The sequence below is a fragment of the Primulina huaijiensis genome, chromosome 5, assembly GCF_012295235.1.
Source record: "Primulina huaijiensis isolate GDHJ02 chromosome 5, ASM1229523v2, whole genome shotgun sequence".
In the NCBI taxonomy this organism is placed as follows: Eukaryota; Viridiplantae; Streptophyta; class Magnoliopsida; order Lamiales; family Gesneriaceae; genus Primulina; species Primulina huaijiensis.
Window position 1 is genome coordinate 20,692,195 of NC_133310.1, and position 22,920 is coordinate 20,715,114.

The 22,920-nt window shown below is 35.9% G+C and overlaps 3 protein-coding genes across 9 annotated transcripts; 1 reads left to right on the forward strand and 2 right to left on the reverse strand.

The window, feature by feature from the left end:
- Positions 1-245: 245 nt before the first annotated feature.
- On the forward strand, positions 246-4,410 carry LOC140977000 (uncharacterized). Of its 2 annotated transcripts, none has more exons than XM_073441501.1 (3): positions 246-401; positions 687-2,416; positions 3,565-4,410. In XM_073441501.1, the coding sequence occupies exons 2-3, from the start codon at positions 833-835 to the stop codon at positions 3,949-3,951; spliced, it is 1,971 nt and encodes a 656-aa protein (XP_073297602.1). In that variant the 5' UTR covers positions 246-401; positions 687-832; the 3' UTR covers positions 3,952-4,410. The 2 variants fall into 2 exon arrangements, with proteins under 2 accessions (XP_073297602.1, XP_073297603.1); XM_073441502.1 differs by having other exon boundaries at positions 251-401; positions 540-2,416.
- A 624-nt stretch (positions 4,411-5,034) lies between these two features.
- On the reverse strand, positions 5,035-10,286 carry LOC140977001 (uncharacterized). 5 transcript variants are annotated; one of them, XM_073441505.1, is made up of 10 exons: positions 10,090-10,229; positions 9,682-9,774; positions 8,922-9,378; positions 7,869-8,257; positions 7,442-7,691; positions 7,177-7,342; positions 6,997-7,099; positions 6,613-6,729; positions 5,969-6,184; positions 5,035-5,693 (listed from the first exon to the last, which is right to left on the reverse strand). In XM_073441505.1, exons 3-10 carry the CDS (start codon positions 9,148-9,150, stop codon positions 5,415-5,417), a joined length of 1,749 nt encoding a protein of 582 aa, XP_073297606.1. In that variant the 5' UTR covers positions 9,151-9,378; positions 9,682-9,774; positions 10,090-10,229; the 3' UTR covers positions 5,035-5,414. The 5 variants fall into 5 exon arrangements, with proteins under 5 accessions (XP_073297606.1, XP_073297605.1, XP_073297608.1 ...); XM_073441504.1 differs by lacking the exon at positions 9,682-9,774 and having other exon boundaries at positions 10,090-10,286; XM_073441507.1 differs by lacking the exons at positions 9,682-9,774; positions 10,090-10,229 and adding an exon at positions 9,846-9,863.
- Positions 10,287-12,633: 2,347 nt separating this feature from the next.
- Positions 12,634-22,515, reverse strand: LOC140977002 (peroxisome biogenesis protein 12). Of its 2 annotated transcripts, none has more exons than XM_073441509.1 (10): positions 22,195-22,514; positions 21,788-21,893; positions 21,417-21,565; positions 20,451-20,700; positions 20,197-20,306; positions 19,232-19,306; positions 18,803-18,889; positions 18,526-18,612; positions 13,312-13,449; positions 12,634-12,906 (listed from the first exon to the last, which is right to left on the reverse strand). In XM_073441509.1, the coding sequence occupies exons 1-10, from the start codon at positions 22,300-22,302 to the stop codon at positions 12,835-12,837; spliced, it is 1,182 nt and encodes a 393-aa protein (XP_073297610.1). In that variant the 5' UTR covers positions 22,303-22,514; the 3' UTR covers positions 12,634-12,834. The 2 variants fall into 2 exon arrangements, 1 of the variants encoding a protein (XP_073297610.1); XR_012175358.1 differs by lacking the exon at positions 12,634-12,906 and adding an exon at positions 17,620-17,780 and having other exon boundaries at positions 13,331-13,449; positions 22,195-22,515.
- Positions 22,516-22,920: the final 405 nt, after the last annotated feature.

Here is a 22,920-nt window from a genome sequence, read left to right on the forward strand (position 1 = left end):
TAATTTTATAAATACCATCCTACTATAAATATGTGCCTTAATGACTCTTATTATATTAAAAGCTGTGCTTGAAAAAGTGGATGACAAAAAATAAATATTAAGAATATAATGATAAATAAAATGTCACGCGTGTTGGAAATTGGTAATATAACCAAAATCGGAGGGCAAAAACGAGAATAAATCCTCACCAGAAACAGCTACCATACAGCTTTCTATAATCTATATATATAATGTATGTACATACACAATCTCTATCTATACATACACCATATAACACTGCAATTTCTGACACACGTCACTTTAGAGAGAGAAAACGAGGGGTGTTGAGATCTGGAGCTCTACTGATTCCATTTTCCTCTTTCGAAAATCATCTCAGTTTTTCACATGTGAATGCGTCGCTGGTAATTCTTTAACCTATTCAATTTTGTTTGTATATTTATGCTAAATCTGGCCAAAGTACAGCTCGGAGCTGGAATTTGAACACTAGCCCTACGTGCTGTACCAATCCTGTGCATTTTTATTGCTTTGAATTTTGTCAGAATTTCCTGAGAAGTAGTGGAATGATTGTCAAGATTGGCTGGGGTTTTTTGTCTGTTGTTGAATTGGGTTTGAAAGTTTTATGTGCTGGAGAATATCTGCGATTATCTTGCAAGTTTTAACAAGGGTATCGCTTTTCTAATTTCTAGGCTCTTTAGATCATGGGTGATGGGAATTGTTTATGCATAATGCGGTAGAGTTTGGTTTTCATCTGTGGTTTAGAAGAATAGGAGAAGCAATTGCAGCTGATTAGGACTGGTTAGAGACAAGGGGGTGGGTTAGTCGAAGAGATACAATGGAAGATTCGTCAAAATATGCACATAGTCCCGCCCATTTGTTCGTGCTGCGGCGTGATTATGTAGCATTGAGAAGGATCGTGGCAGCACTCCCTCGGCTAGCAAAAGCAGGGGAGGTTAACACGGAGGCCGAGTCTGTGGCTGCTGAATGTGATGCTGATGCTGCGTCCGCGGTGATTGACCGACGGGATGTTCCTGGAAGGGAAACCCCATTGCACCTCGCTGTGCGTTTGCGTGATGCGATTTCAGCTGAAATTTTAATGGCCGCAGGTGCTGATTGGAGTCTTCAGAATGAGAATGGATGGAGTGCGCTCCAGGAGGCAGTTTGTACTCGGGAGGAGAATATTGCCATGATAATTGCCAGACACTACCAGCCTCTTGCCTGGGCAAAATGGTGCCGTAGACTTCCTAGGATTGTTGCTTCAGCAGCCCGAATACGTGACTTCTATATGGAGATAAGCTTCCACTTTGAGAGCTCAGTTATACCATTCATCGGTAGAATTGCCCCATCAGACACTTATCGAATATGGAAACGTGGTTCTAATCTACGAGCAGATATGACCCTTGCTGGGTTTGATGGATTTCGTATTCAACGCTCTGATCAAACGTTTCTCTTTCTTGGAGAGGGGCATTCATCAGAAGATGGAAATGTCTCTTTGCCTCCGGGCTCTTTGATTGTGCTTGCCCACAAGGAAAAAGAGATTACAAATGCTTTTGAAGGAGCTGGCGTGCAACCATCGGAAGCTGAAGTTGCTCATGAAGTGGCTTTGATGTCTCAAACTAACATGTACAGGCCGGGAATTGATGTCACTCAGGCGGAGCTTGTTTCTCATTTAAATTGGAGAAGACAGGAAAGAACTGAGATGGTTGGAACTTGGAAGGCCAAGGTTTATGATATGCTTCATGTGATGGTGAGTGTGAAGTCGAGGAGGGTTCCAGGGGCTATGACTGATGAGGAACTATTTTCAGTTAATGACGATGACAGAATGGCCAGTGCAGGTGAGCATGACGATTATGATGATGTATTGACAGCTGAAGAAAGAATGCAGTTAGATTCTGCACTTCACACGGGAGCTGGTTTTGGGGAGGATGAAGACTCGGAAGAGGACTGTAATGAAAACTTAAATGGTGGTTCTTTTAAAAGTTGTGAATCTAATGGCGTTACCAAAGAGAGGAAAAGTTGGTTTGGTTGGAATAAGAAAGGTGCAAAGATCCCTGGAGATGAGCCCGAGGATTCAAAGAGTCTTAAATTCTCAAAGTTGGCATCCGATGATAGCAAGCAGAAGTCCAATGACAGCCAAAGATCTTCGTCTGAGTTTCTTAGGGAAGATAGTGGGGACCTTAAAAAGTCAAAAGATAAAAGCGGCAAGAAGAAAAAGAAGAAAGGGGCCTCTGGTGAACCAAAAAATGAAAGCGAGTATAAGAAAGGTTTAAGACCTGTTTTATGGTTGACACCTGATTTCCCTTTGAAAACGGAAGAGCTGTTGCCCTTGCTTGACATTCTTGCGAACAAGGTAAAAGCTGTTAGAAGATTGCGAGAGCTGCTGACAACCAAACTTCCTCTTGGCACTTTCCCTGTGAAGGTATGTACCGATACTCTCCTCTCCTCTCATGCACTTTGTTGATATAATTTGGCAAATGTTAATTCATGCACGCATAGAGCTTTGGACCAACTGGTGGGTGTAGTAAGTTGGCAAAGGGTCCAAGACCTCGTACCTATCGAGAAAAACTGGAAAAGTTCATTTAATAATCCATGTTTCTTTTAAAGTGGATACTACCGAAGGATGGTAAAATCGAAGATGATGCAAAGCTGATATGTTGACGTCTATGCGGAACCAACTATGCCCAATTTCTACCTTGATACAACAACAAAAATATTGTCCGTCCCATGTTAAATTTTATTTCAACACAAGTATTTTCTGCATTAGTTTTGTTTAAATAATCTTTGAGTTACTGAAGAAAAGGGGAAAAATTATCTCCTTTCCTGTTTGTGGATTGCTCTGTCTCCATTTTGATGTGTACATGGTGATACTGTAGCATGCAAAAAATTGAGTGGGTTGGTGTCTTTGTTGTGGGAACATCAGTCACTGCCTAGGGTGAGAATTGACAGTATGTTGGCCTCATGAGGAAATATTGTGAGATAAGCTGCTGTCAAGCTAGAGTTGACGACTGGAATTGGTTTCTTAATTAGTTTTCTTCTTTTTCTATTACCATCGATCTAATAGGAACAAATGGCCTATAAAACGGTGCATTCATCACAATATGTTTTCTAATGATTCCTTATATTCTTTTCATCCAAATATCTTTATATCTATTAATTAGTCTAGAATGTGGAGACTTTTGTAAAAATATGATCAACCTTTTCTCAAATTTAAGCAAATACAACTCCAGCGTGATAAAATTAATTTCCAATTATATACCATCTTGAAGTTACCTCTCGTGTGTTTTGCAATGAAACAACCACATTGTCTTGTATTTTGTATTTAAGGTACATATAGTGTGTTAAGAAGATGCTATTAAAGTTTTGATGTTTGAGGAAGAACACACTCTCGTAATTGTTGTGGAGTACTTGTCTTGTACTTGTACAGATTAATACTGCATGCTTTGAAAGATAGTTGAGCCTGTTGCAATAAATTGATATTTTCCTTGGCTTCTTTTCTTGCTCAGAGTTTGCTCGAATGTGCTGGATGTTTTTGTCCCATGTTTGACTGATGAATGTGTTATCGTACAGATTGCCATCCCAATCGTTCCAACAATACGAGTGCTGGTAACATTTACGAAATTTGAGGAGCTTCAACCGACGGAGGAGTTCTCTACCCCTCTTTCGAGCCCTGCACATTTTCAAGATGGCAAATCAAAGGAGTCGGAAAGCTCAACGTCTTGGATTTCATGGATGAGGGGTAGCCGCGGAGGTCAATCAAATGATAGTGAAGGCCGGAGCTTTCGTGATGAAGTTGACCCTTTCCACATACCATCTGACTACACATGGGTTGATGCCAACGAGAAAAGGCGTCGCATGAAGGCCAAAAAAGCAAAGAGCAAGAAACACAAAAGGCATGGGACAACTAGAAATCCAGATGGGAATGGGACACATCGTCCATGCGAAGATATTGAGTAGTTGAAAAGGTTTGATATATGGCCGCGGTCCTGCTGTTGGAACCCGAGATTTCAACATCATCCAAAGAGTAGAGGTATAAGCTTTGTATCGAATCTTCTTCATGACATAAAGTGGCTTCTTTCGATGTGTCAAAACATCTCGTCAGTATAATAAATTTGTAGGTTACATGTCGCAAAAGATTTGAAAAAAAATCCTAAACTTGCATTTAAGTAAGGTCTGATCACTGTTGTTCATGGAGTTGTAATAGGCGAAGACTGGAACAGTTGCAATCACCTCCTTGTTGTATTAGAAAATGTCTCATCTTCTTGAGTTGTATTGATATTTTGATTTGGAAATTGTAACAAAACATGACTCACGTCCCGTTTTTCTTGAGATTGATTCAAATGTATTCTATGTCCAAGTTTGCTTTCTAATGAAATTCTTTTGGTGATAGATCCATTAAAAACAACTTGAATTGGGCCCCGATTATAACTTTATTACCTTTTTTTGCTGACAATTGAATTTGTCCATATTTTTTTTACCAGATCTTATATAGTGTTTCATTTTCTGCAATTTATTTTATTATGTGGTTTACTTTCCAAACTGCAAAATACGTTTTATAGGGAAATAATATGATGAGATGCATGTAAATTGTATGAGAATAAATGTCGTAATAACACCGAAAATGATTAAAAACTAAAAAAGGAATGTCATCTAATTTCAAGTTTACACCCCATGCTGAGTCTATTCCATCAAAACTTCACTTTTCCGCATTTGTTCACATTCATTTTTCTTCTTTTGAATGTTTCATTCTTTTTGTGATTCTTATCATACAAACTATTAAAATTTTCTCGAATATCCCATTTCGTAAATTTTTTTGAGATATGATTATATCTTTTGGATAATCTAATTTTTAGTATTTGTTGACATAAGTTTATCATTTTCATTAAAAATGTCATCTTATTTTACTACTTAAATGTATTTAGATCAAGAGGTAATCTATATAAAAGATAAAATACTGTTTTTTTTTTAAAATGGATAAAACACTATCAAACAACATAGTTTTTTACTCATTTATTTCTTGTTTTATTTGTTAAAAATGTATTTATTTAATATTCAAATAGATACACATCCATTATTTTGTCGAAGAAATACACGAGCTAATTTTTCACTAAACAAAAACAGGAAATAAAATTAGCAGAAAGACCATTATAGGTCTCAAAGGAACCCAAGATGAGGCTAAGTCGAGCATTATTGCCTAAACATTCATATCTACACACCATACATCCGCCTATTTCATGAAACGGTTGTTCTATCCTTGATAGAGTATTTGTCACATGTTTCACTTTGCTGATCAGATGTCATCTTATATTTGTGCAGATGACGAATATCTGTATCTTATCGAACAAAAAAGGTGATATCGTTCCTCCATTGATGAGATTTTCGGAAAATATCGTGTTAAACACCAATGGATTTTGATAACTCTACCAAAATCTATCCTTGTTAACACTCAGATAACCATACATGACTTTTCCTCCTGTATTCCTCATACCATCGATGAGAAAACACCATGTTGAGCCTAACGCTCCGACGAAAAAATCAGCCTCCGTGGCCATCAGAAAGTTAACAAGTGGATAGTTCGTGCCTGTTTCCCTCCCTAGACTTGCCTCATATGTCGCCATCAAAATGTTGCCAGTTTGTCGTGTCACATCCGTGTAGTAAAACTTCCAATGCCGGTAGGATTTTGATCCATCGATGACATCCTAATTGAAAATGATGAGCATCTACTATTGTCAGCTGACTTTCTCAGTATGCTACCAAATTTCTACAAGAAAACTACATGTGAAACTAGTGGCAGAGTCGGATGATTTTATTTGTTTGAATTAAGACAATGAAACTAAAATTGAAATAATTTATGAGGGGCAAAATATAATATTTATTGTACTTTTCCATGTAAAATTATAAAATTGACCTTACAGTCCCCCTCTGGCTCCACAACTGTTTGAGAAATCAATACACTCTGCATATTAACACGAACCTGCATTTCAGTAGATAGCCAGATGTTGTTGAGATGTGGGAAGCGTTTTCGGACTCGTTGGGCGAGGTGCATGTATTCTTCAAGTCCAAGCACTTTCATTTCACATGCCTTATCTCCCATTCTAACGTGCATGCTTAATAATGGACGAGGAATCCATAGTTCATGATTTGACCATACATATTTATCTATGTCATGCGAGTTCTTATCTTCTGTATCCTGCAGAATGATTAGAGACTCTGGACGTTAGAATGCAAATTGCCTTCTGCTTCCCTCATCAGGATACTGGTGAAAGGGGTAAATACAAAAGGCTGATTCGTGAAGAAAGACTAGGAAAGAAAATATAGTTGCAAAAACAAGAAATTTGTAAGAGAACATGCACATCATTGACAACAACATTCCATTCAGTTCAAAAAAGTAATGTTTTATCACAAATGGTCTTCTTTTTACAACTATTTATAAACACGGTATAATTGCGTGTTCATATCATGTGGAAATGCAAAATGAAAAAGAAATGGATAGAGATTGATTACGACCCTAAGGTGAAGCTTTATTTTCAGTGGAATATGGAAATGATCGCTCGTATAACCTATTATGTGCATTTAAACTCTTATTAGTATCTTAAGCTATTCCAAGAAATGGCAAACCTGTACATGAGATGCAAGAACCATTTTAGCTGCTTCCCATCCAAAGGCCTGATGCCGTGCAACATTCATTAAGTTGCACATGTACTCAGACTGAAACCTCATCAGGTAGCGAACTGCCTGTAACATTTTAAAAATTTCAAGAATGGCTACAGCTGCAAAAGAATTTAGGCAAGTCGAGCTTGAGTTTGCTCTACCCAAGCACAACTAGATTAAGAGTTAAGAATACTTGAAATTTGACTTGAGCAGGATTGAGTTGTTAATTTCAAACTCAAGCCAGACTCTCATACGTATTGAATTTCTCCTTGTATTGAATTTCTCATGCTCGAGCTTGATAATATCAATTTTTGAGCATCCATCGAGTACCTGGAAAGGGATTCACTCTACCTGTGCTCTCCACCATCTCCGATCCATTTTACGATGGTGTGTAATTAAGCTCCCGTTTATCTCCGTTGTTGGCTGAATCATACTCCAAGGATTGCCCCACACCCTAAAAAGTAAATTTATAAGACAAATACAATGTTTAATTGGAAAGCAAACAAGTAGTGTGCGCAAACGTTTTTTTACCTTGGAATCCTACCGGACCATATGTCTCTTGAAGAATAGTTGTCTTTACCTGTTATAACCATCTTTTCCCATGCTTCTTTATCTTGCTTTAGTTCAAATGCACGTCTCTTGCATTCTAGAGAAGTTTCTGGGAAGAAATAACAAGACCAACTAGAGCGAGACGAACCTACAAAGCACACAAATATATAATAAATCACGAAACAGAGTATACCAAAAAAAGAGAAGCATATTTCACGCAAGTGTGATCCAGTATGTCATAACCAACCTTTACAGCCATCATGATCGGCTCGATTATAATAATCGGTAACGAGAACCCTCTTTTCATTGATGGCAATCGCAAGAAGACCACACATACCCGCGATTTGTGCACCTATACCAAATCCAGGCAATCTCTCCCAATCAGCTACTAAAAACTTTATACTAGGATCACTGCAGTTGACTGGATGCTGATGAAGCCATATGTCTCGTTGCACTTTTCTAGTTAGAGGATAGTTTTCTTCATCCGATCCCTCAATCTGGTAAAAAAAAATTCTCACTCTCAATGAGTGGCAGAGATATAAAACAAATTAAAGTGTATGTTTCACATCCTGGTTCAAATATCATTACAGTTTAAGAATAGGTTCATAAGTTGCGATATTAATCATAGATGAGAAACATAAATAGATAATCTGTTTCAAGTAAAACTCGCATACCCAAGGAGGATAAGCTCCTTGAAATATTGTTTGATCCCTGTTGTATATGAGTTGCTCATCATTCGACAATAGTGAAAGGTCGTCTAATCGACCTTTCCAGATGGTCCACGGTGGGAGGTTCATGTTCTCAAGTCTCCGATCAAGATGATCATTCGCTTGAACTTTTAACTTGCAATTCTCCAGGTGAGGAGCGTCTGGCAGAACTTCGGATATTCGAACTTTATGAGAGAACTTATCTTCATTGTCTACTGATTTGTCGCTTATATTAAATACTTCACTCCATGCTGAGTATAGCATGGAGACTCTTTCGTCATCTGTTTCGAGCTTAATACTTTCATTTGGATACATAATTTTTTCGCTTTCTTTCGGTAATCCATCGCAGTTTCCATCTGTCATGTAAAGAAATCAGACAAAATTTTCAATATGCATTATATTTTTAACATTAATAACTTTAAAAGTGGGTTTCAGTGTTTCTTGCCAAGGAAAAAAGTGAGTTGGCTCCATTGGAAGGCTGTAAACAGGGGAGTAAAGTTGATGCATCTTTTAACGTTAGGAATAGTCCAACTCCTTACAAGACACACTTGACACTTTTTCTTTATTTATTTTTCGCAACCTACGGGGACTCGAACCTTAAAGATCGCCTCGGGAGCGAATTCCATAAGATCAAAACAAAGGATATTTGGTTAAAGAAGTTTTCAAATTTCATGTTTGAATTTTTCTAAAATGCACGTTTTGACTTCACATAATTTATCATGTCGCGTTTTATACAGGTGAAATTTTTATTTATTTTAAATATTTTTATATGAGAGTAGACCGTATCCTAAGAGCAACGGAACGGTGAGTTTTGGATGAAATTAGATAACCTCAAATCAAATTAAAAGATCAAGCGTAATCACTAACATCAAATAAGAAGAAATTGATAAAAACAAAAAAAATTGCAATTATACCAAGAACATTATTCAGAAAAATAAAACCAGAACATGGTAATGGAAATTTATTCAACAAGTAATGAATAACGGGAATCACAAGAAAATGGATATATGATGAACTTACTGAAACCGATCGAGCTCGAATTCAAACTCGGAATTCCATTCGAAAATGAATTGCCCCACAATGCAAAAGCACCAAATGAAGTGAGAGCAGCCATAAACAACGAGGTTAAACAAATCCCACAAAGAAAACCAATCGCACAAATTTGGCAAGAAAATGAACTGCTCATTTGAATTGCCCTCTGTGAAACAACTCTCTCCAGAGACTTGTGATTCAAATTGAATGGCTCCATTCCCTTTTCTTTGCCACAAAAGGACTGTTAATTCAATTCCAAGAAAACAGTGACCTCAAAATGGAACACTAGTAAAAGGAAACATGATGTGTTCTCAACTAATCCTCAACTGCAATCACATGCAATTCCTTTATCTAAACTTCCCGTTTTTCCAAAAAAAGTTTGGAATAAAAAGGGATTATTTTGGGTATTTTTATACGTGTTTCTTGTGTTCTACCTTTCTCCCAGCTGCAAGAAAGCATAAAAATGTATCAGAAAAAAGTAGACGTCCATTTTCAACTCTTCTTTTTTCACATATAAAAGAGTGGGTGAAAATACGGAATCATAACTGAAAAAGTTGAGCAATAATCTAATTTCAAATTGGTTTTCAGCAATTTCCAAGAAAGTAAAAAAGAAAAAGAAATGTAATTATGATAGAACAAGTGGATGCAGAAGGAAGAAGGAAGAAGAAAGGAAAGAAGCAACAGATGGACATGCAAACAGACACATGTGCCCCCACATATTTTAGTAACAACAATCCAATTCATTTACCTCCGATTTAAAAAAGGCACCAACAAAAAGATGAATGAAGATAACTGTATGTCCTCAGAATATCATAAAAGTAGGCACCAAAAATGGCGTTTTCTGCCAAAAATCCAACAGGAAAACAAAAAGCAAAAAAAAAAGAGAGATCAGTAAATCCAAGAAGACGGGACCAGACACTTCACCAGAGAGGAATCTTTTGTATATAATATATATATATATAATGAAAACTTTAGAGGTAACATGACATAACACAAACTCTCCCCGTGGAAACAATCACTCGTAGTCTTCAGCAGTACTGGTGTTCTGTTTCCTAGGAAATCTGTTTCTTTCTTTTTATTTTTTTATGATGTTATACATAAAATATTTCTATGTTTTAAACTTTAAATACTCACTTGGTTGACTCAGATCACTTACAACAATAACTTTGATTTGAGGGAAGTTGTTTTTTAGCCGAATCTTTTCAGAAGCTAGCTGGCTCTGCCAAAGTTGGTGGATGAAGGAGAAAAACAGAGATAAAAAAATCAAATCTTTTGTTGATGTCTGGATAAGTTTACAAACAGCTAAATTGTTTAATGTTCAAGAAAGATGAACTTCTAAAATTTTTAACCAAGTGTGACTTTACTTCAACTTTTATCTAACCAAACAGATTTTGAAATAATTGATGATTTTTCTTGCCAAGTCAGATGGTTAGGTACATTTTCTTATCATACAAAACGTAGATTTCCAAATTTTCAACTTTCAAATGTTGATGGTATTTATCCTCAATTGATTATTTGCATGTTATTTAATTTATAAATAACAATAATTGTTTTTATCGGAGAGTGATTAAATAATAGTATTATTATTTAATTCAAAATATTTAAGCCGTCTCATCAGCAATAGATATTATATTTATTTTTGAGAATCAATAGATATAATATTTTACAAAAATGCTACAAATCAATTTATGGTTGATGAGGATAATTGCAACCTTTTTTTCCTTTGACATAGCAACTAAAAAGATAGATCACCTAAATGATTTAGAAGTTTAATTTATAAGACAATTTAAAATGAGTTGACAGTTATCTATTAGATGTGATAAAACATATCCAAATTATATATCTGATAAATGAATATAATCTTATTGATGAATACGAAAGTTGACACAATGGGTGAACATCATATCAAAATTATATATATACATCGTAACATGCATAAAACTTATCATTTGCGACCACGCGTTTTTTTCTTTTTTTTNGAAATTGAAACACGATAAAGTATGAATAAAGTTAAGGCTTTTTATGTCGATGAACGGGTGAAAGCATTGGTGGTACCACAACAATTCCCAATCATAGCATATAGTGCCTTCCCTTTTACGCCTCAAATAAGTTATATGTGACATTCAATATTTCAATGGTGCGAATGTGTGTGTGTGTATATATACATATAAACCATAGTTTTATATGAAAACAAAGTAATAACATACATAAAAATTTGAGAGAGAAAAAAATTACAACAATAATATTGTATTTACACAAAATTTTATCGTACATTAGTATTTAGTATTTGTTAAGATATGTAGAGCATCTCGTAACTCAAATCTCAAAAAAAAAAAAAAAAAANCAAATAAGTAATAACTTCGAAAAATCAGAAATTTGTTAATTCTAATATAAAATTATTATTTATCCCACAAATTATTCAATAAAAGTCACTGGAATAATTATGTGTGTGAATTCCTTCATAACATGTGTGTGTAAATTGATATGTTATTTCAAACAACGGGATCTCAAAGACGCGGGGGGGGGGGGGGGGGGGGGGCCGGGGGGGGGGGGGGGTGGGGGGGGGGGGGGTGGGGGGGGGGGGGGTGGGGGGGGGGGGGGGGGTGGGGGGGGGGGGGGGGGGGGGGGTGGGGTGGGGGGGGGTCCTCCTTACGTTATTTGTAATGAATTTAACGTGTCAGTTACTTAACAATACTATTATTGTGTATAATTTAAGGCTTATTTACGGCCAACATTTAATTTAATGCACATAATATCAGAAGGAATAATACAATTTTATGCCTAATTTTTTTAACATAATATCAGAAGGAATAATACAATTTTATGCCTAATTTTTTTTAAAAAAAAAATTTTGAAACACCAACCATTGTTTGCTAAGTTCGGTAATCTTGCCAATAAAGTTGTGACAGGAGATATGGTAAAACCTACACAAAGATGAGTGATTTTTAGGTATAGTTTTTTTTTAAAAAAAATTGAAAATACATAAAATGAAATTCAAAGATTATAATATTTACATTTGGGAAAAAATTCGAATAGTAGAAATGGGGAAGAAACAAAATTAATAATATAACATATATACACCAGATTTTTGTTTGGTGGGGGCTAACTTGTTGGCTGTAATCTAGTTGGATATCATAACATGTCTTTCAGCCTAAAGACTCTAAACTAAATAATTGCTTGAATTATTTTATCCATAAATGAGTGCTTTGTACCAAATCTGATATTTTCATTCTTAAAAAAAAACATAAAACATTTTCTAAATTCACACAGTTAAGGGATCAATTTGTCAATTTCATTAGATATAATTTCCAATAATTTTTTGAACTTTCAGACACACAGTATCAATTCCTGCTTAATACTTGATTGACCGTGTAATGAACTGATGCGTGCATGTCTATAAATATATTAATAATCGTATGAGCATATTTAGGAGAATAAATTAATTTTTTCGTAAACTATTCTTTGATTTTAAAAAATTTTATTTAAAAAGTTTTTAAAAGTAATTAAAACCAAGAATTTTAAATGTTTGATTTCTTATAATAAATTTAAATAACTAACTATGTATGGAAGTATTTTGTTAATTATAATTTATATCATTTTTAAAATTTTTTAGATATATTGTCATTTTAGCAAACTTACTCCTACACCACAACCATCTATTTTATCATACTCATCTACAGTAACATAGTAAAGATGGTACTTATTTTATTTAATTGCTGGAACTTCTTCAACTTCAGAATATAAAATAGGATTATTTTTTGCACGATGATTGCATACCTTAACAATATGTTGTACATACAAACTTCTCTGCATTCATGGAAAAAAATATGATTCTTGGTAGGTGATGGAAGAAATTCGACGACACCACCGATTTCCGGTATTACATCGCCTTTCCCAGTTTCTATATATCATGAAAAAGCCTTCTGATAAGGTCTACCGTAGCAGGCATCAATGTAACCGGACAACGCTTGTACTGCGACCACGAAAACAACGAATTTACCAGAGTAGCAATGCAAAATGCAGAAAACGCATAAAACTACCAGTAGGAAAATACCGCATCAGAAAAGGTAATGAACAAGAAAGAGAGGAGCATTATGATATCAAGCATTCGAATGAGATTTTTTGTGAGAAAATTACACGTTTTATTTATTCATAAAATGGACTGAAATGGACTCAAAAAGAAAAATGGACTGAAACTTCCTTTATCAAAGCTGGTCATTTCCCGATCTACTGGTAAAATAATATGGTAAAACTAACTATAATCCAAAGAAGACGTCGATTCTCAATCCAGAGGTTATGCTTATGCTATTTTCGGAAACCATAAAACAGCTTTAAATCTTGACGCTGAAAAACAAGGCCAAATTTAAAGGAGTCTCACCTGAGTGACATATTTAAATATGCAAGTATAGCAGAAAACAAATCCTGAAGCTGTCAATACTGATGGATTGGCGCGCTTTTGTGAGCATAAAGGGCATGATGCCTTGTCTGTGGGAAGAGGGATTCCATCCTTTGCAACCTGTATGGCAACAAAATACAAAGCACGGAAGTAAGTTTGTTGGTATGACAAAGGACATAAAATCTCACTTTACGATCCCAAGCTACAGAAAAGAGCTCGGCACACACGCCAATGACCCTCCAATAAGTCTATTGGAATTGGTTTTGTATTAATGAAATCTCGTCATCCATACAAAACGAATTGGTGTAGTATATTCATATCATAATATATGAACAGTAAAAACTAGCATTCTTATTGAGACTAGAACTCGGAAGAAAATCTATTTATGGATGCAGTATTTACTGACAAAAGTATTCGGTTATTGGTTTATCGGTTAAGAATTGTGCTTTAGGATTGCTGATGTGGAATCTTATCAATTGTTTAGTTGAATATTTCAAAGTTCTATTTTCTTGATCATGTGATGATTTACCCATGATGTGAGTGGGTAGTTTAATCAATCATGTTAGTGGGTAGTTATTTCTCATGCTTTAAATTGTAATGTTCGTGAAGTTATTCTTAATGAAGTTTTGGTTTTCTTCCTTCACGTTCCAAGATTTCAATAGCAGTACTCTGTAAAGAAGAAAAGCTATTCTATCAATGGCAAAGCTTTCTTCTTACTTTTCTTTGTTTTACTATTCTTATTTATTCTTCTTCTTTCAAAACATCTGGTGTCAAGAGCCCTCCATGAAAGCCCAAGTTAGTGTCTTCTCAATAGCTCCACCAGTGTTCGACGGAGAAAACTACCAAATTCTTCTCAATTGCTCTACCAGTGTTTGACGGAGAAAACTACCAAATTTGGGTAGTACATACTACATATGGAGACATACTTGGAAGCCTGGGATCTTTGGGAACCAGCGGAAGAAGATTATGAAATCCCAGCACTTCCTGACAATGCTACCATGGCACAAATCAAAGCGCAAAAGGAGAAGAAAACAAAGAAATCAAAGGCAAAGGCCTGCTTGTTTGCTGCTGTTTCACCAACCATCTTCACTCATATCATGTCTCCGAAGTCAGCTAAACAGAGATGTGATCATCTCAAGACTGAATATGAAGGAGATGGAAAGATTCGAGGGATGAAAGTTTTAAACTTGGTACGTGACTCTGAGTTGCAAAAGATGAAGAAACCGAATCTATCAAAGAGTATTCTGAGAAGTTGCTCAATATTGCAAGCCGAGTCAGATTACTTGGTTCGTAGAGATTCAAGGATTGTTGATAAAATTCTTGTGACGATACCTGAAAAGTCTGAGGCCACAATAACATCCTTAGAAAACACTAAGGACATGTTATAGTTTCTCTGGCAGAGTTATTGAATGCATTGCTAGCCCGGGAGCAAAGAAGGGCTATGAGACATGAAGATGAAGTTGATGGAGCCTTATTTGTCAAGCATCAAGAAAATGCAAAAAACAACTGGAAAAAGAAGGGCAAGAAGCAACAAGGCTCAGATGGAGAATCTTCAGCCAACAACAACAGGTACAAAGCTGGAAACAATAAGGGATCTCATCCTCCTTGCCAACATTGTGGTGGAAAAACACATCCGGATTTTAAATGTTGGAGAAGACCAGATGCCAAAGGAGACAAATGCAACCAGATGGGACGTGAAACTATCATTTGCAAAAAGAAAAATGAACACCAAGGTGAAAATGAACTTGTTGACAAACTGGCTACATGTTTCTCTAGCATCGAATCAAGTGAGAGTTGGCTTATTCATAGTGGTTGTACCAACCACATGACACATGAGAAGAATCTATTCAAAGATCTAAGGAGCACAAACACGTGAAAGGTGCAAATTGGAAACAGCGAGTACATCACCGATTAAGGAAGAGGAACAATTGCGATTTCAACTTGATCAGGTACAAAATTCATTTCTGACGTGTTATGTGTCCCTGAAATTAGTCAAAACTAGTCAAGTGTTGGTCAACTAATTGAAATGAGTTATAAAGTTGTCTTCGAAGAAAAACGTTGCTTGATCAAAGATACAGTTGGCCAAGATATTTTCGAAGTAAAAATGAAAGAAAAAGCTTTGCATTAAACCCATTAGAGGAGGAGCTTTCCCAGTCAAAGAAAATATCACAGAAATATGGCACAAGAGACCTGGTCGCTATCATCACCAATGACTATTACAAATGAATTCTAGGATGATGGTAAATGATCTTCCAGAACTTGATGATCATATTCCAAATTGCAAAGCATGAGAGTTTGGGAAGCAAAGAAGGAAATCATTTCCTAAGGTTGCATGGAGAGCATCAAAGAAGCAACAATATTTTATAGAGATGTTGCTGGCCCGCAAAGAACGCCTTCTTTAAAAGGAAATCTCTATTATGTTATTTTTATAGATGATTTCACCCGTATGTGTTGTATGTGTTGGATTTTTTTTTTAAATTCCAAGTCAGAGGGCCTCATGTGTTCTAGAACTTTAAAGCCAAAATTAAGAATGAGAGTGATTGTAGAATTCAAACTCTTGATTCACTAAGGCGAACCCAGACGCTCGTATGGACTAGCCTTGGAAGTTCATTCAGGCGCGCTTTAGTAAATAAATTTTAATTACTTGTTTAAAACAAAAAGCCCAAACCCAAACCTTAACAACCCAATGCTCCAATGCTGGAATCAGAAGAAGAGAACGCTGAACAGAAGAACGAGATAAGAACATTTACATCTAAAACAACCAGAAAAAGAACGATTTCATATTTTTTGGATGAAGAAGAAGAATAAATTGATATTGATCTAGAAAATTATGAAGACTAAGAAGAATACAAGTTCGAAAGTTTTGGGGACTCTGATTATTCGATGGAAGCGGATGAACTTGATTTGGATAATTGAAAATTTTTAATTATATTACTGATGACCATGAACTTATTAATTATTTTTTGTTTTGAGTGACATTGTGACTTAATTTTTAAAATTTAAAAACGTGAATCTTGCTTTGGTAAGGCGCGCGCCTCGCCTTGCGCCTCAGGTTCCATGGCGCATGTGCGCCTCGGATTGATGACCTTCTTTTTTGGAATGGAAATTAAACATATTGAGCATGAAGTATTCATTTGTCACAAGAAATATGCCAAGAAAATTCTGAAGAAGTTTACACTTGAAGAACGCAAAGAAATAAGCACTCCCATGCACCAAAAGGAAAAGCTCTGTAAAGAGGATGGAGAAGTCAAAATTGATCAAGCATATGTTAGAAGTTTGATTGGTTGCTTGATGTATCTCACAACAACTCGGCCTGATATTTTGAATGTTGTAAGCATTTTGTCTCGATTTATGCACTGTGCAAGTGAATGACATCTCAAAGCTGCAAAAAGGGTGATTAGATACATAGTTGTCAAAGGCGAGCGCCTCGCGCCTCAAGGCGAGAGGCACTACCAGGCGCCGGCATTGCGCTTGGGGAAATCCCAGGCGCAGCGATTTACAAAGGCGAGCCCAGGCGCGCGCCTCGGCTCGCCTTGGAATGGCTCTCGGGCGCGCCTGAGATTGCCTTTTTTTTTTAAATTCAGTGACAGAGAAGTATCATTTGAAAATGCAATTTCTCTGTTTTTTTAATATTAACTTAAAATGTAAAAAGCCCAACCCAACCTTAAACCCTAGCAACCCAGTTAACAAATTAAATATCATAAGGTGACAAGAGCAGAAGTGTGCACACTGCAACAGAATTACAGAAGCCAACAACGTGACAGCGTGAATAAGAGAAAGGCCAAGAACCATTTATTGAAGAAAGCTCAGGTATCAGTTCTAGGGACTCTGATGATTCGATGGAAGAAGATGAATTTGATTTGGATGATTGAAGAATTTTAATCGTGTTGCTTATTATAATGAACTTATTAATTATTTGTTGTTTTGTGTGACATTGTGACTTAATTATTTCATATTTGAATATATTATTCTAAGATAAATATATTTTTTAAAAAAATAAATAATGTGCGCCTTGCTTCGGTAAGGCGCGCGCCTCGCCTTGCGCCTTGCGCCTCAGGCTCCAGAGCCCTTGTGCGCCTCGGTGCGCCTTGCGCCCTTGACAACTATGATTAGATATGTGAAAAGCACGAGTGATTTTGGCATTAAATTCATGAGCAACAAAGAGTTCAAGTTGGTTGGATTTTCAGACAGTGATTGGGGAGGTTCCGTTTGATGATACGAAAAGCACTTCGGGCTACTGTTTCACATTTGGTTCCGGCATTTTCTCATGGAGCTCTAAAAAACAAGAACCTGTAGCACTCAATCCACAGCTGAGGCAGATTTTGTTGCTGCAACAACTGCTGCTAATCAAGCTTTATGGCTGAGGAAGATTTTAATTGATTTTCACTTGGATCAAGAGAAAAGCGCGGAGATTCTTGTTGACAACCAAGCTATTGCTCTCTCTCATAATCCTGTGTTTCATGGGAAAACTAGACATTTCAACATCAAGCTATTCTTCTTAAGGGAAGTACAAAAAGATGGAGACATGGTTCTTGTCTATTGCAAAGCTGAAGATCAGGCTGCAGACATTCTAACCAAGCCTCTGCCGATTATCAAGTTTGAATTCTTGAGAACAAAAATTGGCGTTTGCAGCTCCTAAATCGAGGAGTATTAAGAATAGTGCTTTAGGATGGCAGATGTGGAATCTTATCAGTTGTTTAGTTGAATATTTCAAAGTTGTTCCTATTTTCTTGGTCATGTTTTTTATCAAGGGATGATAGACCAATGATGTCAGCGGGTGGTTTAATAATCATGTTGTTAGTGGGTAGTTATTTATCATGTTTTAAATTGTAATGTTTTCGTGAAGTTATTCTTAATGAAGACTAATTTTCTTCCTTCATGTTCCAAGATTTCCATAGCAGTATTTTGTAAAGAAGAAAAGCTATTCTATCAGTAGCAAAGCTTTCTTCTTGCTTTTCTTGTTTACTCTTCTTATTTACTCTTCTTCTTTCAAAACAACAACAAATCATTTACAAAATAGCAACAACATCCAAAATCAAACATCTTTTCACTTCAGCAATTTGAGATTGAGAAAACTCATCTAAAAATGCTAACCAAACACATCCTTTATCTCCAAGAACGCCGCCCCTCTATAGATGACAAATTATCCAGGAAAATTAAGCAAAATGAAATTTTAATTCAGAAAGAGCCACTGACCATTGGGGGAATAGGAGGTGGTGGTGGGGGATATACAGCTGAAGCTGACATTCTATCCTCCGCAGACTGATACCACCATTCCATCATCTATATCCAGGTAATAAAAAAAAGCATGTTTTTATAATCCAAAAGAGAAACAAGCATAGGAGTGAGCAGGAGAGGTGATATAATTCTGAGAAACAAATCATGAAGAATCCTAGCCTCTAAAAAGAATTACGTTAAATGAAGAAAACGAAGAGGATATGAAAAATGTCATGAAAGGCTGAAGGATACTCACTTTAAAGAAAAATACTGATGCAATCAAACCAGTTTGGGCATAGTCCAGGACAGCATATATGCAGCTGAGCAATCCACCTTGTATTGCCTGAGGTGTAAGTAAAACCGAATCAAAGAAAACCTAAATACAAAGCAAAAGTGGACTTTTCTTTGGCGGGAGCCTAAAATTTATGATAATAGGATATAAGATATCTTCTATTTTATTAGTAAAAAAAAATTAGCATTTGATGTAAATCTATTAATAGCATAGCCTTCTGAAACAGGAAAAACATCCACCGAATATTCAATCTAAACCTACAAAAACTCAAACTAGTCAGGCCTCAATGAAATTGTTCCATATCAAGGAAAATCGAATAGCTAGTCATGTCACTTTACTAAAATATGTACGTGCAAATTGCCAAGCTAATAAAATAACGAGGTTGGCTTGTACCTTTAGCCAAGGGGGGCCACGAAGCCTCTCCCGTTCACGACTTCTTATTTTTGAAATTTGGGACGACGTATCCATCTATCTTGACATCAGAAAAGGCTCAAATAATAAGACAATATTATAAATCACATGAAATAATCTCAGCCACGTCCAACAAACTCAGCAAATTGGCACTCGTGACATACATGAACTTTTTCCGGAGAGATTGCACATAGGCATACAAGGATGTAACAACACATATTCTTTCATATAAGAGTGAAAATAAAGGTTAAGAAATTTAATTTACAAATTGCATGCATGAAAAAATCAAGTACCATTAAGAATATGTGATGGCCTCGAAATTCAAGACTCGTTAATCAAGAACTAGTAAAAGTAAAATACATGCTAACCATTGACATAAAATGTACCACTGAATCAATAACAAAAAGAAAAGAAGATGCAACTTCAAAACTCCAAGTAGCATCACACAGCACAGAAAAATGTTGGGAAAAAATCAAGATCAAAATAGCAAACTGGATTGGATGTTATAAAGAATTTAAGGAATTATCGATACTGGATCTTTTGCGAGATTGGACTTATGTGTATTGCTAATTGAATGTTTTTATATTTCTTGGTAGTGGACGACTAGTCCACTACATGTAATGGAACAATCACTTATTATTAATATTATTATGTTTCTCATAAAAAAAAAGGAATATCATGACTGTTGACCTATTTGGTTAGAATTAGAATAGAAGCAAGTGGCACAGAATCATGACAGATGAAACTTCTATCCATACAAGCACGATCAGCATGCTTCTCTGACATCACATTCAACTATGCAATAAATTTCTTTAAGACTAGCCCTCAGAAGGATAAAAATCAATATATGTGCAAGCTACTTCAAGAGACAGAGACTATAAAGCGATGCTGGTTTTAGTAACAGTAAGTAAACCCAGAGAACTAATTCATATTTAGGGAGTAAATACCAGCTCCTGCCCCGTGGCTCGACAAACATGAATGCCAAGTGCATGTAATCCTGGAGAGTAGAAACCAGTGGCATCCAAAAGATATAATAGCTGATAAGCAAACGATAATCCTGAAGAACATAACATTAGCACTTTATCAGAAGGCTGATCAACAAGAGATTCTGCAGAATGTAGAAAGATTATGCTCGTAAACAAAAGAGTAACAAAGAAATTCTACAATAGAACCCACCCCCACCCCCCCCCAAAAAAAACACCTTCAGTTCCAGCATGTAGCCAAGGATAGCAAGCACCCACAGTCTTCTGCAGCCTCTGGGTCCAACGAACTCTAGCAGATGTTCCGGTATCTAAGTTGACCCTTGACCTAAATAAATCATCGCCTCTGCCAAGGTAGTCACTATCACCATACCTTTCATCACTATCCCCCCATAAACTCGCCTGAAGTGTAGCTTGCCTGTCCTTATCATAAACAGATTGCAATTTTGACTTCATATACGGCAATACAACCTGCAAAGTACAAGGTGAAGCATCTTACTTACCAACTGCTGGCATCCAAGATTCTAGAAAAAAAAATGACATAGAAACCAAATAATTATTGGAAGTTTCATTCTTCTCAATGATAAAACAAAGGATTAAATATAAAAATTATGATGTTAAATCCCCACTACATATTGCCGATACATTTGAGTCACTATCAGATTCAGGAAACTCCCCTGTTTCCTCATAAACAGACTGATACTGAAAATGGAAGAAGTTTGATGAGGAGCCTCTATACATGGGTGTTAACATGGGGGATTCTTGAATTTTCCCAAAAAATTGAAAAAGTGGGACTAAATGGGTAAGAGTGATTCAATTTTTAAGATCTCCTTTGAAAAAAAGGGTTAAATTTGAGGCCAAAGATTAACTCTTCACCTTTTATCAATTAACAACTTAAAATGTGTTTTACTTTACAATGGGGAATGCAGATTTAAGAATGTTTCTCTCAAAGTTATGGATACTGCAAAATATTTATAGTTTAGAAAGATGACAATAGCATCAACTGATCATACATTAATCAATAGAAGTCCACAATCGAAGGATTGTGAATGTTCTAGTTTAATAAAACATTGGATCCATTAAAAAAACAACTATTTTAATTAATCAGGATAGTAGTTTAGCTCAACCCATTAAAATAAATTGGTCCATTTTCCTAAACTGAATCAATATTAAGATAAAGTATTCACCAGAAACACTACTGAAAGAAGTTTTTGATGCTTCTGTAACCCAGTCTGACGAATTTCAGCACCGGAATCTGCAAGTACATTGCTCTTCCTAAGTACAATCTCAACTCCTCTCCTTCTTAAGCCATACAAAGACTCTGAAAAAGAAGCATCTGGGGGAACAAAAGGTAACAAATCAATAAGAGCTGCCATTAGAAAAAGGACTCCGCAGTTAAAAACTGATGGGTCACTCAAGGATAATTAATGCCCTCCCAATGGCAAAATCCAAATTATTATAAATGTTTTAAAGTCATAAATACAATATTCAATAGTTTCATGTCAATTCGTTCAAACTAGAGCCAAAAACAAAATTTGAACCAAGAATAGGCATTTACCTGTGGTCCGCAAACTGTGAGTTTCGAGGACCATCATAAGCAAGGCGAAAAACTCATCTTCATAATCTAATATTTTGTGGATGAATGGTCTTCTTAACGCCAATACCTGCAGAAAGCGGTAGTAAATTTCATATTTTTGGACGGTGCCGCCAATTTCCACAGGTCAGAGAAACCAAGAGTGGAAAATTAAGTTCAAAATTTGAGTATTCGAGAGTGCAAAAAACAAGAGTAGCGCTATAAGAATAAATCTCACTCATTTCCGCGGCCGTATCATATTTTCCAACAAAGAATTGAAGAAAAATAATTAAACGCAGCAGCTATAAACAATCCAATGAAGACTAAAAGGCAAGCCAAAAATTCAAATTGATAAAAAAAATCGAGGAATTGACAAGCATGAATACACATACGCCAAGGGAGTAAGTGAGGGCAGCACGTAAACTTGACGGAAGCTGCTGAGCTGCCGCCATCTCGAAAAAAGTCGGACGTGTCCCTTGTCCGCCGACTTGAAACAACATCTCGATCTCCGCCGCAGCTCCGGCAGGAACTTCAGAATTCTCAGTAAAAAAAAATCTCCCGCGATTACCTTAGCTTCTGCTTGCTCCACAAACAAAATCACGACACGAACGGTTAAAGCACAAGATTTGTGGCGATCATCTTTTGCTTCTCTCTCGAACTGCGTTCTTCTCAACTTTCTCCATTTCTAGATTAATTTTCATTTCAATCCTCGTATTATGACATTATACTCATTCTGCCCCTCATATGATATGGCCGTTAATTGTGGTGCGCAAATATTCACTTGGGGTAGTTTTGGTTGATGCCGTGAAATCATGAATTGAAATATTATAATTTGATTTTTAAAAAATAACAATCAAATTAATATATTATATTTTATGCATTGATTTCCATTCAGATAATTGATATTATAATAATTACTATTATATTTTATGCATTGATTTCTATTTTACCAACAAATGATTGATAATCGATTTTAATTACCAACAAATGATTGATAAGATCGATTATCAAATTTCACAAATAGAAAATTATGATTTTGATTTTGTATATTGTTTTTTGTGATTTTGGTGTTCTATATATTGTGGAATTTATGTTATATTCCTTTTTTTTTTTAATTG

Coding starts and splice junctions, on each gene's coding strand:
- LOC140977002 (XM_073441509.1), bottom strand. CDS start 22,302: ATGTTGTTTCAAGTCGGCGGACAAGGGACACGTCCGACTTTTTTCGAG. Junction 13,450..18,525: donor CACCTCCTATTCCCCCAATG/GTCAGTGGCTCT, acceptor GTTGCCATACAG/GTTGCAAAGGATGGAATCCC. Junction 12,907..13,311: donor TATTTAAATATGTCACTCAG/GTGAGACTCCTT, acceptor TCGTGGTCGCAG/TACAAGCGTTGTCCGGTTAC.
- LOC140977000 (XM_073441501.1), top strand. CDS start 833: ATGGAAGATTCGTCAAAATATGCACATAGTCCCGCCCATTTGTTCGTG. Junction 2,417..3,564: donor TTGGCACTTTCCCTGTGAAG/GTATGTACCGAT, acceptor GTTATCGTACAG/ATTGCCATCCCAATCGTTCC.
- LOC140977001 (XM_073441504.1), bottom strand. CDS start 9,150: ATGGAGCCATTCAATTTGAATCACAAGTCTCTGGAGAGAGTTGTTTCA. Junction 7,692..7,868: donor AAGGAGCTTATCCTCCTTGG/GTATGCGAGTTT, acceptor TTTTTTTACCAG/ATTGAGGGATCGGATGAAGA. Junction 6,730..6,996: donor GGAGATGGTGGAGAGCACAG/GTAGAGTGAATC, acceptor AAAATGTTACAG/GCAGTTCGCTACCTGATGAG.